Consider the following 15927-nt stretch of genomic DNA (forward strand, 5'->3'; position numbering starts at 1 on the left):
GGTCATTTTTCAGAGGATACATGACTCGACCTCCACCTCTACTGAGCTCGTTGGGGAGTTGTAGCGATGAGACAAAATAACAATTGGATATCACAATTTTAAAGAAAAGGGGGTAATTTTTTTTAATGAGTCATCACTGATGACTAACTTCTAGCTACATATATTTCAATTTATCCAGGTGTGTGAAAAATATTTTTTTCAAAATCATATCCTGTTCTGGGAAGGAATTTTATTTGTAAATGCATACAAAAAAAAGTGGCAAATCTCCAAATTTGTATTTAATACAGTAGCCAACAAACCTCTGCAGTCTAGTCTGCATTACCTTAGTGACCATCAACAAATATAATTAATTGACTTAAGAAAGGACAGCAGCATGGAACTAAAATGATAAACTAGGGACAAAGAACATTAAAATATTTTTGTCGTAAAAACCAGTATGCATTATAAGGCGCCTCAACAAACTACTGAAACATACACCACTTCCACGCAGAAATCGAAGGTTTTTATTATAACAGTGTAAGGCATTAATACCCTGAGTTATACAAGCTAAGAGGGTAATGATAGTTAATGCAATAGGGGGAAAAGGACAACAATGACCAACTCATGTGGCTGTATGTTTCTAAACCAATAATTAATTTGCTTGAATATCGAGCCACAAGGGCCATAAATCATAATATAAATAGAAGCAGCGTCAGACTATTCAGTGACGTCACAGTAGTGTATCGGCTATGAGTCCTCAAGTCTCTCCAGTGCCTCTTCTATCCACGACTGCAGATGGAGATGTCAACATAAAAGGGGTGGGGAGACAACACATGGGCGTGGCTAGAAATGAGGGTTGGTGACACCCACTCCTTGGCATTCGATGATGTAGGTGTCATTGCTGGCATTCTCATCTTCTGCCTTGGTCACTGTAAACTTAGCCTGGGAATAAGGACAACACTTTCTATTAAAAAGTTGACCGGTTTTATAAAAAAGTTTATAAACAAATGCGCGTCTTCGGAAATAAATGAAAACATTTTTGGGACCCACCTGGGTGAGCTGCTCTGCCACATGGATGGCAGTCTGTGTGTGTTGGGTGACTGGGCCAGTGCGGATTCTGGAGGTGCCATTCGCCAAGGCCATGAAGAGGATTAGCTGCCAGAAAGTGTAAGACAAAGAGTTCAGTATGACTCTAAATAGAGTAAGTTCAAACGGCTGCTGTTAGATGGAGAGTAACGCAAAGACAGGGGTCAAGCACCTATTCAACTTGGAAGTTCACGTTACTTACAATTAGTATAGATCACTTACAGGAGGACACCTAACATTGCGTTGTAAAATACCTGTGTGTGTGTCATTGCTAACCTGGTCCTGGAGAAACTCATCCACACAGCCGTTGTGCCTTATATTCCTGAGCAGCATCTCTGCAGCCTCGAAGCCCACTTTGTCTGCATACACACCTGAGGCATAGGAGAAAAGCATTAGTTGTCGGAAGAGATTGCGCATATATTATGACAACATTTTGTGACATTTTTGTTAGCGTTGGACTTCGTTAATGGTTTGTCTGTTCGGGCACACATTCTCCCTCGAGGCAAGCCGATGACTACGCCGCCCCCGTCTGATTAGTCCACAGCAGGGATTATTCAATAAAGCATTTGTCATTCAACGACAGAACTCATTTTCATTCACATTTTTTCATTGTGAAATACTGCACCAAACATCTTAGTTTACTGTAAAATTGCACGACTAAGATCTCCTCTGCAAAAACGTCAAAAATGAACCGTTCCAGTTATCTTAGATTAATTCTGACTATTTTCAGGAAGTGTATACTGGCTACTGCATCTCAAAACAGACAAACAGTAATATTGCCTAAGGGAGTATGTGAGCACACTCGTTCGGTTCGCCTAGCTGAGCTCAAAGCATGCCAACGCCTTTACTCTAAGCTTTATGAATACTGGCCCAGAGGTTATCAGTGTGTGCCAAAGAGGTTTGAGTCATTTGTTTCCCTTAACAGGTGCACTGCATACACCTCCTAACTCTGCTCCCAAGAGAACAAACTGTGTTGTTGTAGAAACAGACAATCTAAAAAATAAACGACCTACGGATGCATCTGCTGATGGAAAAAAATAGTAGCCACTACTGCCAAACAAAATACAATGAGCAAGATTTTCCCTTTTCTGAATATTTTCCAATTTCTCTACCGTTGACAACTTACCCTGTATGGCCTTAGAAATGTTAATGTGGATGCACTACTTCACTCACCATCCAATCAGATTTTACAGTTTCACATCCTAGCATAGACATGCTAGGCATTCTCTGTCGGATGTTGCCGACTAGTGGTACATCGTGTACTGTACACTTCACAGACCAAGCTGCAAGCAAGCACAAGAACAGTGGATTTCTCACCTTTCTTCCCAAGAGCTGACCCTGCAAATATACAGCCCGTGGAAGACTCTGCGATGATTCTGGTGAGGATAGACAGCATGTCAAAAATGAGGTAGAACTGCAAAGCATTTAAGAGGGCAGAAAAAAAACAACTTCTCGTCTATCCACCAAACTAGGGACACAACATTATGCAAGCCACCAGTCTACGTATGAATGATTTTTCAGATGACGCCATCAATACACCCTCTACTAGTGCAAGTGTTTGAACAAGTATCATCTCCAAAAATATTGGCATAGTGACTGATACAGGTTTACTGAGGTCATACGGGTATTGGAATCTTTTGATAGTGTTTTCAGTCGGAGGGTTCACGGAACGGTAAACCGCCAGGTATAAGCTCACATGATGCCGTTGCCGCTCCCACAGGCCATGTCCTTCTCCTGCAGCGTTTGGATGTTTATGTATAGGTCCTTTATCTCTCTCCTGATAACTCTTGTCGCCGTCGTTGCCATGTCCTTGGCGAGCTGAAGGAAAACAAGTACGAGCTCACTCAAAATGTTGTTCATATTTTTCTCCCACGTGCATAGAGGATAGCACATGTATCGGTGGAAAGAACTGCTCCGTGGCATAAATTTCACCTGTCCAGAAACATCTAATTCATTGTTTGTAAGTACACAAGTAGAATAAGGATGAAAACCAATCAACTCCATTACTAGAGTAGTATATTATTACACAGGTAAAACATTAACTTAATGTAAAATTCCTAGGCAATTCTAACCCAAAGCCATTCCTTTGTACTGTACCTTATAGGGTAGCACCCCAGCAACAAAGGACCTGCCATATATCTTGGTGATGGTCCCTCGTTCGGTCATGGTGACGGGGCTCAACTCACTCACTGGGTTTACCTTGGCCACCACCTCACCTCCACCTTTGGGGTAGTAGCCCCTATTCGAGACAGAAGAACAGTCATTTTCTGGGGGGGCCAGGCAGTATTATCCCACCAACAATTCTCCAACATGGGAAGGGATACGAACCTCATTCTCAAATCACAGTCAAAATGTACTCCAAACTTCTCCACGATGGGCTTGAATACCTGGAAGACATTTGTATGTAGTAAAGTATTTCCAATGGCATTTAACAACAATAGGAGAATGGCAAATAAGAGGATGTCGAGTGACAGTCATATACCAAGCGGTCATCCGCGGGCTTATCTATAGACACAGGGTATATAACTTGAGAGAAGTCCAATTCATGATTTCCCAGGAACACAAGCCGCCATTACACCCAATGGCACCTCTACAAAAACAGGTTAGGTTAACCATACCTTTATGGTGTAGTCAATCTGCGGGGCCATGTCTGCGTTGGTGCCCCCCTTCAGACATAGCTCCGAGGGTCCGTCAGCATACAGGGCACAGGGTAGAGAGACCTGCAGCAGCAGCCCAACACTCCTGGCAGATTGACACAGAAGTACGAGTTCGATGGAGACTAATGTAGTACATTTTTTCCTATTTGTTTGGTGAAATTAAAGTATTGAATTCTATAGACACCTCTAGATATTATTTTGGATAGTGTTTCTACGACTATAAAATATGTCAGGTTGATAGTAACTACAAGGTTTTTAACACAACAGACTGTCTGTCCCATACTCTATTTGAATGTGTAGTTTGGAAGAACGGAGAAGCAGCCTGACATGAATTACCCTGCTGTTTGGGGGTCTGCGGTGTGCTTCCCAGCCTTTATTTTCCCAGGGGTGAGTGTGACTTCAGTAGATCCCACTGTGCCACCCTCTAGATTTCCACAACAAATGTCTCTCACCAACTCCAATCCTGACAGATGTTGTGGTCTTGTGAAAAGGGGAAGGGGGGGTGGCGGGTTAACAATGAAAGAAACAAACGTCTTATTTCACTATAAAAAATAAGTAGGCTTTGATATTATCTGTGCAGAATAACATAGGCGATGAAGGGAAAGTTGAGTAGGTTAGTTCAGTTGTTGATAGGAATAAGTGAACAGCCATGTGCTAGCGCATTAACCAACAAAGGATCACATGAAAAATGTAACGAGGGCATCTGCCGTTCAATATAAAACAAATTAGACAGTTACTAATAAAGGCTGTAAAACCGTTATCAATTGTTTGTCGGAGACGTACGTTAATGCTACATCTACTTTGAAAAGAAAGGTCCTTTAGACCAACTTTGCTTTGTTTTCTGATTCACTAAACTTCTGTCTGGCGTCGCCGGGGATCGCCCCAGGGCTATAGACTGCGACTAGAGTGAAGCTTTCATTTATTAGTAATGACATGTGGCTTTTGTTGTTATACATAATCTCTATAATAGTATGGCAAATATTTATTAAATTAATTACCTTAATCCTGGTGTACTTCTACCTGCGCGGATTTTGTGTATTCTGATGGATGCGCCGTTGATGCAACTCAGTGCGGCGGTTACTCTCAAAATTTGCCCGCCCTGAAAGAGGACAAAACATGACAATGTACACAGTAAATACATATCCTAAGTTTACTGTCAAACTATTTTTATAAAATATGTAGTAGAAAGTGTATTTTAATCGTGTGAAATACTCACACCCTCCATTATACTTCCGTCCATTTCCACTGCTGCGGCCATTTTTGAAAAAATAAGACAAATATTTATACTTTTCAATGACTTCACCGTTCTAAGAAATGTATTATTGCGGTCTTTAATGATGCGAAAACACGCCAATGTGGATGGTCTGCTCTGAAGTAGCCTTGGACAGCGCTTGTAGAAGACACTCGGCGGTGTCTGGGGCAGACAATACAGCAAGTCCAACCGCGAACTTCCCCCAACAGTCACTGCGCAGTGCGGTAGTACTTAGGCCTAATCAATTAACGCAATTTCTTATCACAGAGAAAAAAGTTACATCCACAATGGTCCCAAAAACGGGTTATATTTGAACTGGGATGTTCACATGTTATTCAAAAATGTCCATGGAATATATTGCTCAGCATAGGCTGCTACCACAGAGCTGCTACTCTTGAGTCTGTTGATAGTTAGCACATGCGCACTCGTGATCAGCAACGCAATGAACCCCTCTCCCTGTTCAAACTTGGTAGTGGGGGGGAAAGGGTGATGGCTAGAAGGATTCCAGTTTTAGTCAAATTAAGGTCAAAAGTTGTTGTTTTGTTCTTGCATTTTAGCTAACCATTTTTCTAGCCTTAACCTAATTATCATAACCTGCTACGTTAAGGCTAGGAAAAGAGTTTGGGTTAGCAATAGTGCTAAAAAATCATACACTTTTGACCGTAATTTGTCAAAAGCTGGATCCCTTCTAGCCATGGCTGGTAAAAAAGCCTAGGAAAAAGGAGATTCCCGAAAAACAAGCCACTTCCATACAGCTACGACTTTTTCGTCGCAGGTTAGGATAATTAACGTATCAGGTTAGGAGCTATAGGTTAAGGTTAGGGAAAGGGTTAGTGAAAAGTCACTTGTAATGAAGTGGCGCGTTTGTATGGAGTCCCAGAAAAAAGTGGCACCAAATTATCTCATCGCAAAGTGACATATCGGAATTATCAACGGGCGGCTGTTGTACTGTGTGTGACTATGTTATGTAGGGAATTTGTTATTAATGTATTGTCAAATAAAGCGTAACCAAACGTTCTAGGTGAATCAACAGCCAAGGTAAGTGGAAAATCAAGTTGGTTATTTTGACTCGATTTACGGATTTGTAGCCCAGTCTGAATATACTAGTGGACCACTAGTCCAATAACTCCAATCAAATTAATTTGATTCGCCACTCAGTGCAAGCAAAGATTTTGATAACTAACCAAAGACAGACCACAAGGTGTCATTTCCAATGGGAGCAAATTAAGCAGAGTGGGCAGAAAAAGTAAGGAGGTGGGCAGGGCTAACACGAGCTAGCGTTCTAGCATGTATTTGCATATTTCCGTTAGGAACGCCTACTGTGAAGCGCTTGTGCGCAATAACACAGTTTGCCCTTGCCATTCTAAACCAAAAACAAAAATGTAAACTTTTGAAAGGGTAAAGTCTACAAATCTTAGTGCACTCTGTTCGTAACATTACAGTTTTGGGAACGGAAAACTGTTTTGAGATCGAATGTTACATCAATAACAAAATTAGAAGAAAGTTGGCCAAGTTTCATCGAGCTCTATCTTCTCCCACTTCCCATCAATGGACATCCTCTAAAAAAATATCACCCCCCCCCAAATGCTAACCTCCCGTTATTGTAATGTTGACACTATGTACAAAAAGTGCTTGTACTTTTTATATGGTTTACCCGATGTGGATGAAAATACCCTTAAATTAAAACTGACATGCACTTTAACTTCAAAGTAAATGTTTAATTTCAAATCCAAACTTGTGGAGTGTAGAGCCAAGAGAAGAACAAATGCTTCACTGTCCCAATAATTACAGAGGGCTCTGTTTTATCTGTGGTGCAAGTATGGGTAGCTGCAGCCCAATATGGCGACCGGAGTATGGGCGAGTCAGTGTGTTGATGGGAGTGGGTGTATGGAAAGCGAATCAGTTAATTCAGCAGATGTGTTGCCACCATTTGCCAGTGCAAATGACTAGTGCACCCCAGTGTTGTATAGAGCTGCTTGCTGACCTGAGATGCTTCCCACAGGGCAGCTGTATCAGGATGTCGCCGGCTGTAGCTAACATGTTGACCAGTGCACAGGTGTTGTATCAAGGTGCCTGCCAACCTGAGGTGCTTCCCACTGGGCAGCTGTATCACAGTGTCACAGGCAGTAGCTAACGTGGCAATTTATTCCATCACATCATTTTATTTCAAGTGGGATAGCAGCCTACACAAGAAATAACTTATATTGAAAACCAATTTGGATGTCACCTTTTTAAAAATGTTATTCTTTGGATACATACCGTCTACTCAATGTGGAGGGTATGAACGGCAACAACACTGGTGTCCTTCGCTCCCACTTGACAAGCACTACTGTCCCGCAAGGGTCGTGGGAAGATAGCAACCTAGTAGCTAATATCAGGGAGACAGACACCGTAAGCCCACACATACAATGCATACAAGCAACAGTACATCCATCATCAGTACATTTAATCAAAAATAAACAATTGTTTGAGTTTATTTTATTTTTACAGGGACAGTGCACATTAATCAACGTTTCAGTAAAAATGCCGGTTTTAGCCAGCCGGCTAATTTTCAACCGCAGTCCATGGGCAGGTTATTAAAAACAATTACAATATAGACAATCATTGAGCAGTGAGCACACACAGAGCAACATAGGACAAGCAAGACGTAGTATACAGACAGAGCAACATAGAACAAAAAGTGGCAAGTCAAAATTCATAAAAGTAACAAAGTGTGCTACAGATGACAGACAACATGGAAAGTGACAATACACAGCTAGGGATTATGATCACAAATCTGATTGACCTTTAGCCATGTATTCATACATTTTGTGAAAGTGTGATAGGTGGTGCAGTTATGTGTGTCTGATGGCAGTGTATTCCAGACATGGGAAGCTCTCACAGAGAAAGCAGATTTACTAAAGTTGCTTTTCCTTAAGGGAACTATAAAGTCACCTCTCATGGCGGACCTTGTGGATCTGCTGCCATATGTTTGGGTTTTCTGTTTAACAAAAATACTGAGTGGATGGAGAGCCAGGCCATTTAGGATCTTGAATAGAAGACATGCTTCGGTGTATTGCACAAGATTTTCCCAACTCAGGAGCTCATGCTTTCTGAGGATGTAACAGTGATGATGGCTATTGGGCTTCCTATCAAGCACTTTGAGAGCCTGTTTGTAGACAGACTGAATAGGTGTTAATGTTGTAAAGCAAGCTTGGGCCCAACTAGTCAAGCAGTATGTTAAGTGGGGGAGTATCATAGATTTGAAGTACAGTTTTGCTACCTCTGTAGTCAAACAATTTCGTATAAATCGGAAATGAGCTAGGTTGAATTTGGTTATCTGAATGAACTTTTTCACATGCTTTTTAAAAGAGAGGTTGGAATCAAGTATGATGCCGAGGTACTTAAAATCAGATACCACCTGTGGCTTCTTCCCTGACACATAGACATCTGGTTCAGTAGCATCTGTTGCCGTCTTTGTAAAGAACATGCAAACAGTTTTTTTCACATTGTTAATATGATATCTGAGCGAGAGTGATTAATGAAATGAATGGGGGCTCCATGGAGGTCAGGGCACCTGGGCACGGGCACTGTGTGCCTGGTCTGTAATTCGGCCATGATTACTACAGTCGTGGCCAAAAGTTTTGAAAATGACACAAATATTAATTTTCACAAAGTTTGCTGCTTCAGTGTCTTTAGATATTTTTGTCAGATGTTACTATGGAATACTGAAGTATAATTACAAGCGTTTCATAAGTGTCAAAGGTTTTTATTGACAATTACATGAAGTTGATGCAAAGAGTCAATATTTGCAGTGTTGACCCTTCTTTTTCAAGACCTCTGCAATCTGCCCTGGCATGCTGTCAATTAACTTCTGGTTCACATCCTGATTGATGGCAGCCCATTCTTGCATAATCAATGCTTGGAGTTTGTCATAATTTGTGGGTTTTTGTTTGTCCACCCACCTCTTGAGGATTGACCACAAGTTCTCAATGGGATTAAGGTCTGGGGAGTTTCCTGGCCATGGACCCAAAATATCGATGTTTTGTTCCCCGAGCCACTTAGTTATCACTTTTGCCTTATGGCAATGTGCTCCATCATGCTGAAAAAGGCATTGTTCGTCACCAAACTGTTCCTGGATGGTTGGGAGAAGTTGCTCTCGGAGGATGTGTTGGTACCATTCTTTATTCATGGCTGTGTTCTTAGGCAAAATTGTGAGTGAGCCCACTCCCTTGGCTGAGAAGCAACCCCACACATGAACGGTCTCAGGATGCTTTACTGTTGGCATGACACAGGACTGATGGTAGAGCTCACCTGGTCTTCTCCGGACAAGATTTTTTTGGGATGCCCCAGACAATCGGAAAGGGGATTCATCAGAGAAAATGACTTTATCCCAGTCCTCAGCAGTCCAATCCCTGTACCTTTTGCAGAATATCAGTCTGTCCCTGATGTTTTTCCTGGAGAGAAGTGGCTTCTTTGCTGCCCTTCTTGACACCAGGCCATCCTCCAAAAGTCTTTGCCTCACTGTGCGTGCAGATGCACTCACACCTGCCTGCTGCCATTCCTGAGCAAGCTCTGTACTGGTGGTGCCCCGATCCCGCAGCTGAATCAACTTTAGGAGACGGTCCTGGCGCTTGCTGCACTTTCTTGGGCGCAATGAAGCCTTCTTCACAACAATTTAACTGCTCTCCTTGAAGTTCTTGATGATCCGATAAATTGTTGATTTAGGTGCAATCTTACTGGCAGCAATATCCTTGCCTGTGAAACACTTTTTGTGCAAAGCAATGATGAGGTAACCATGGTTGACAGAGGAAGAACAATAATTCCAAGCACCACGCTCCTTTTGAAGCTTCAAGTCTGTTATTCAAACTCAATCAGCATGACAGAGTGATCTCCAGCCTTGTCCTCATCAACAATCACACCTGTGTTAACGAGAGAATCACTGACATGATGTCAGCTGGTCCTTTTGTAGCGGGGCTGAAATGCAGTGGAAATGTTTTTTGGGGATTCAGTTCATTTGCATGGCAAAGAGGGACTTTGCAATTCATTGCAATTCACCTGATCACTCTTCATAACATTCTGGAGCATATGCAAACTGAGGCAGCAGAATTAATATTTGTGGCATTCTCAACACTTTTGGCCATGACTGTACAAGTTTAGATAGTTTAGTGTTTGTCTAGCCAGCTAATTTACCAATCAACATTTTTTGTTGTTGACATGGGCTAATTGAGTGACTGACTGTCATTGAGTGACATTAGAAGAGGAAAACTGCTGATGCCCAACCACGTTTCGAAATTGCACCTTGTGTATTCTGCTATTTTAACTCAAATTGAATCAAATGTTATTTGTCACATGCGCCGAATTTAACTGGTGTAGACTTTACCGTGAAATGCTTGCTTATGAGCCTTCCCAACGATGCAGAGTAAAATGAAATAGTAACAATAGAAATAAAATACACAAGAATGGAGCTGTATAAAGCGAGTACCAGTACCAGATCAATGAGCAGAGGTACAAGGTAGTTGAGGTAGATATGTACATGAAGGCAGGGTAAAGAGACTAGGTATTAGGGTATATAGTAATAAGAGTACAATTAAAGAACAGAGTAGCAGCAGCAAATGATAAGTGTAAAAGTGTTTGCGTTTGCATGTAATGTGCATGTATGTGTTTGTGTTGTGTCGGAATGCCTGCGTTATTTACATTTACATTTAAGTCATTTAGCAGACGCTCTTATCCAGAGCGACTTACAAATTGGTGCGTTCACCTTAAGACATACAGTGGAACAGCCACTTTACAATAGTGCATCTAAATCTTTTAAGGGGGTGAGAAGGATTACTTTATCCTATCCTAGGTATTCCTGAAAGAGGTGGGTGTTTCAGGTGTCTCCGGAAGGTGGTGATTGACTCCGCTGTCCTGGCGTCGTGAGGGAGTTTGTTCCACCATTGGGGGGCCAGAGCAGCGAACAGTTTTGACTGGGCTGCGCGGGAACTGTACTTCCTCAGTGGTAGGGAGGCGAGCAGGCCAGAGGTGGATGAACGCAGTGCCCTTGTTTGGGTGTAGGGCCTGATCAGAGCCTGGAGGTACTGAGGTGCCGTTCCCCTCACAGCTCCGTAGGCAAGCACCATGGTCTTGTAGCGGATGCGAGCTTCAACTGGAAGCCAGTGGAGAGAGCGGAGGAGCGGGGTGACGTGAGAGAACTTGGGAAGGTTGAACACCAGACGGGCTGCGGCGTTCTGGATGAGTTGTAGGGGTTTAATGGCACAGGCAGGGAGCCCAGCCAACAGCGAGTTGCAGTAATCCAGACGGGAGATGACAAGTGCCTGGATTAGGACCTGCGCCGCTTCCTGTGTGAGGCAGGGTCGTACTCTGCGGATGTTGTAGAGCATGAACCTACAAGAACGGGCCACCGCCTTGATGTTAGTTGAGAACGACAGGGTGTTGTCCAGGATCACGCCAAGGTTCTTAGTGCTCTGGGAGGAGGACACAATGGAGTTGTCAACCGTGATGGCGAGATCATGGAACAGGCAGTCCTTCCCGGGAGGAAGAGCAGCTCCGTCTTGCCGAGGTTCAGCTTGAGGTGGTGATCCGTCATCCACACTGATATGTCTGCCAGACATGCAGAGATGCGATTCGCCACCTGGTCATCAGAAGGGGGAAAGGAGAAGATTAATTGTGTGTCGTCTGCATAGCAATGATAGGAGAGACCATGTGAGGTTATGACAGAGCCAAGTGACTTGGTGTATAGCGAGAATAGGAGAGGGCCTAGAACAGAGCCCTGGGGGACGCCAGTGGTGAGGAGACAGATTCTCGCCATGCCACCTGGTAGGAGCGACCTGTCAGGTAGGACGCAATCCAAGCGTGGGCCGCGCCGGAGATGCCCAACTCTGAGAGGGTGGAGAGGAGGATCTGATGGTTCACAGTATCGAAGGCAGCCGATAGGTCTAGAAGGATGAGAGCAGAGGAGAGAGAGTTAGCTTTAGCAGTGCGGAGGGCCTCCGTGATACAGAGAAGAGCAGTCTCAGTTGAATGACTAGTCTTGAAACCTGACTGATTTGGATCAAGAAGGTCATTCTGAGAGAGATAGCGGTATAGCGGATAGTGGTTATGTGTGTGCGTATGTGGTGTACCTGTATGTGAATGTGTGAGTGAGTGTGTATATAGTGTGTACTGTTTAGTCTAGTGAGTGTGTGTAGGGTCAGTGCAGATCAGTTGGGTACAATTAATTGAGTATTTAGAAGTCTGGCTATGGCTTGGGGGTAGAAGTAGTCTTGGAGCCTGTTGGTCCGAGAGCTGATGCTCCCGTACCATTTGCCGGACTTTAAGCAGAGTGAACAGTTTATGGCTTGGGTGGCTGGAGTTTTTGGCCAATTCTTCGGGCCTTCCTCTGACAGGACCTGGATGGCAGGGAGCTCGGCCCCAGTGATGTACTGAGCTTTCCACACCACCCCCTATAGTGCTTTGCGGTCGAGGGCGGTGCATTTGTCATACCAAGCATTTGCTATACCAAGATGCTCTCACTGGTGCAGCTGTATAACATTTTGAGTATCTGAGGATCACTGCCAAATCTTTTCAGCCTCCTAAATGGGGAAGAGGTGCCATTTTCACGACTGTGCGGGTGTGTGTGGACCATGTTAGGTCCTTAGTGATGTGGATGCCAAAGAACTTGAAGCTCTTGACCCGCTCCACAACGGCCCAGTGGATGGGGGTGTGCTCTCCCCTCTTTCTCCTATAGTCCATGATCAGCTCTCTGGTTTTACTGATATTGAGGGAGACGTTGTTGTCCTGGCACCACACTGCTAAGTCTCTGACCTCCTGCCTGTACACGGTCTCATCGCCGTCGGTGATCAGGCCTATCACCGTTGTGTCGCCAGGAAACTTGATGATGGTGTTGGAGTCGTGCATGGCCAAGCAGTCGTGAGTGAACAGGGAGTACAAGATGGACCTAAGCACACATCCCATACCCTCACCACCTGGGGCCAGCCTGTCAGGAAGTACAGGATCTAGTTGCTAGAGCTGAGCAATTAACCAAAATGTTGGTTATTTTTCATTTTTTTAAAACTAATTGACCAAAGTTGGTTAAATTATTAATTATTCCAGTTCGTTCATTTTTTTATGTGAGCTCGATGAGCAGTTTCTGTAGAGCCTGAAATGTGCAATGTAGTAGGAAGTTGTTTCCAACAGGCTAATATTCTACATAGTTTAGCTCAGAAAACATGGTAATTAACTACAATGACCATAATCCACTTAAACTTGTCCGGTCTGTGTGGAGCAGACATCGAGACTGAGAGAAAAGAGCATGCACGATAGAGAGGGATAAAAAGCCGTTGCTTCGCAAGCCTGAAAATACATGATCTAAGTGATTGATAGTTGGTTCTCAACAGTCATAAATGTATGCCTTATTTACTTTGAAGACATACTAAAATAGTCATTTTGTCAGACAGCATAGGCAACAGCTCTATAAAGATGAGATGATGACTTGGAAGGAAATAAAAAAAGTGATCAAATAAACAAATATTTTATTAAAGTAAAGTGAATAAATGATAAATAAATAATAAGTGATAAGCAGTAATGGGCAGCCACTACCATCATGGGACTTTTATTCATTGTTTTATTCAGTGTTTGTACAGCATTCAACCCACATAATGCAGAGTGCATTTAATGTTTTAAAGAATAATCGAAAAACTGTGATTATTTTTTAATAATCGAACCAAAACCGAACCAACCTCAAAAAGCACTAAACGCTCAGCCCTACTAGACGGAGAGGGAGGGGTTCAGTCCCAGGGTCCTTAGCTTGGTGATGAGCTTGAAGGAGACTATGGTATTGAATGCTGATCTGTAATCTATGAACAGCATTCTCACAGTAAGTTGAGACCCTGATTGAATTCCGAATGTCTGGACCTCTCCAATAGTGTTGTGGTCCTCAATTTGGATGTTCCTGCATGTGTGCATTCATGAATCAGCAAGAACGCCCCTCCTCGAGCATCCCATTGGTTCCTGCATGTGGCTTGTGTTTAAGTGACACTTTTTATATTCTGGATTTCCCCTACTTGTCTATAGGGTTAAAATGTGGGTCAAAAGGGGAATAAAAGTATTATGAGTTTTTCATTTAGGCTATGACAGTATAATTAATGTACAATGTAGTAAACAAAAAAGTATGAAACAAACATTTTACTTAGATTAGATTCTTAGAAGTAACCACCCTTTATGACAGCTTTGCACAATCTTGGCATTCTCTCAACCAGCTTCACCTGGAATGCTTTTCCAGTCTTGAAGGAGTTCCCACATGCTGAGCACTTGTTGGCTGCTTTTCCTTCACTCTGCAGTCCAACTCATCCCAAACCATCTCAATTGGGTTGAGGTCAAGTGATTGTGGAGGCCAGGTCATCTGATGCAGCACTCCATCACTCTCCTTTTTGGTCAAATAGCCCTTATACAGCCTGGAGGTGTGTTGGGTCATTGTCCTGTTGAAAAACAAATGATAGTCCCACAAAGTGCAAAGCAGATGGGATGGCGTCTCGCTGCAGAATGCTGTGGTAGCCATGCTGGTTAAGTGTGCCTTGAATTGTAAATAAATCACTGACAGTGTCACCAGCAAAGTACCATCACACCTCCTCCTCCATGCTTCATGGTGGAAACCACAAATGGGGAGATCATCCGTTCACCTACTCTGCGTCTCACAAAGACACAGCGCTTGGAACCAAAAATCTCAAATTTGGACTCATCAGACCAAAAAACAGATTTACACCAGTCTAATGTCCATTAGTCGTGTTTCTTGGCCCAAGCAAGTCTCTTCTTATTATTGGTGTCCTTTAGTAGTGGTTTCTTTGCCGCAATTCGACCATGAAGGCCTGATTCAAGCAGTCTCCTCTGAACAGTTGATGTTGAGATGTGTCTGTTACTTGAACTCTATGAAGCATTTATTTGGGCTGCAATTTCTAATGCTGGTAACTCTAATGAACTTATCCTCTGCAGCAGAGGTAACTCTGGGTCTTCCTTTCCTGTAGCGGTCCTCATGAGAGGAACCAGTTTCATCATAGGGCTTGAAGGTTTTTGCGACTGCACTTGAAGAAACTTTCAAAGATCTTGAAATGCTCCAAATTGACTGACCTTCATGTCTTAAAGTAATGATGGACTGTCATTTCTCTTTGCTTATTTGAACGGTTCTTGCCACAAGGCATGGTATTTTACGAAATAGGGCTATCTTCTGTATACTACCCCTACCTTGTCACAACACAACTGATTGGCTCAAACGCATTAAGAAGGAAAGAAATTCCACAAATGGAATTTTAAGAAGGCAAACCTGCTAATTTAAAAGCATTCCAGGTGAATACCTCATGAAGTTGGTTGAGAGAATGCCAAGAGTGTGCAAAGCTGTAATCAAGGCAAAGGGTGGCTACTTTGAAGAATTTCAAATATATTTAGATTTGTTTAACACTTTTTTGGTTACTACATGATTCCATATGTGTTATTTCATAGTTTTGATGTCTTCACTATTATTCTACAGTGTAGAAAATAGCAAAATACAGAAAAACCCTTGAATGAGTAGCTGTGTCCAAACTTTTGACTGGTACTGTATTAGATACCATTTCACTGATTCCGCTCCAGTCCTTACCACAAGCCTGTTCTCCCCAAATAAGGTACATTCCCTTACATTCATTTCCTTACATTCCCTGAGACCAACCAGAAAATGTTCCTAGGCCAAATATTCCCAGATTTTGTGCTCTCCCGTTTCTGCATTGCCAAATTTTGCACGGGCAAAGGAGTAGGCTGGGTGCACGTCAATTGCTCATTAGGTGCATAGTCTGCAGGGGTGTCGTAGCACCTCCACCACTTCTTACAATGGTGCTCCTTTAGTAAAGTTTAGATCAAAGCTGAATCAATGTCTTGGACAGTGGCGACCCATCATTCAGGGCAGGTGGGGCTGTTTTGAGCCCCACTTGTTTAGCTAATATGTATATATACAAGTTTGGACACACC

The 15927-nt window shown here is 42.9% G+C and overlaps 1 protein-coding gene across 2 annotated transcripts; it reads right to left on the reverse strand.

Moving 5' to 3' along the window:
* Nucleotides 1-480: 480 nt before the first annotated feature.
* On the reverse strand, nt 481-5367 carry rtca (RNA 3'-terminal phosphate cyclase). 2 transcript variants are annotated; one of them, XM_029632167.2, is made up of 11 exons: nt 4939-5367; nt 4721-4821; nt 4059-4202; nt 3684-3807; nt 3394-3452; nt 3163-3304; nt 2762-2883; nt 2383-2441; nt 1342-1436; nt 1030-1134; nt 481-921 (listed from the first exon to the last, which is right to left on the reverse strand). In XM_029632167.2, exons 1-11 carry the CDS (start codon nt 4978-4980, stop codon nt 823-825), a joined length of 1092 nt encoding a protein of 363 aa, XP_029488027.1. In that variant the 5' UTR covers nt 4981-5367; the 3' UTR covers nt 481-822. The 2 variants fall into 2 exon arrangements, with proteins under 2 accessions (XP_029488027.1, XP_029488028.1); XM_029632168.2 differs by having other exon boundaries at nt 1320-1436.
* Nucleotides 5368-15927: the final 10560 nt, after the last annotated feature.

Source organism: Oncorhynchus nerka, linkage group LG24 (genome assembly GCF_034236695.1).
Source record: "Oncorhynchus nerka isolate Pitt River linkage group LG24, Oner_Uvic_2.0, whole genome shotgun sequence".
Classification (NCBI taxonomy): Eukaryota; Metazoa; Chordata; class Actinopteri; order Salmoniformes; family Salmonidae; genus Oncorhynchus; species Oncorhynchus nerka.

Excerpts from the sequence above, each read along its gene's own strand:
- rtca (XM_029632167.2), bottom strand. The coding sequence starts at position 4,980 with ATGGCCGCAGCAGTGGAAATGGACGGAAGTATAATGGAGGGT. Across the intron at positions 4,203-4,720 it reads AGAAGTACACCAGGATTAAG|ACCACAACATCTGTCAGGAT; the intron begins GTAATTAATTTA and ends CCTTTTCACAAG. Across the intron at positions 1,437-2,382 it reads GTCAGCTCTTGGGAAGAAAG|GTGTGTATGCAGACAAAGTG; the intron begins GTGAGAAATCCA and ends CCTATGCCTCAG.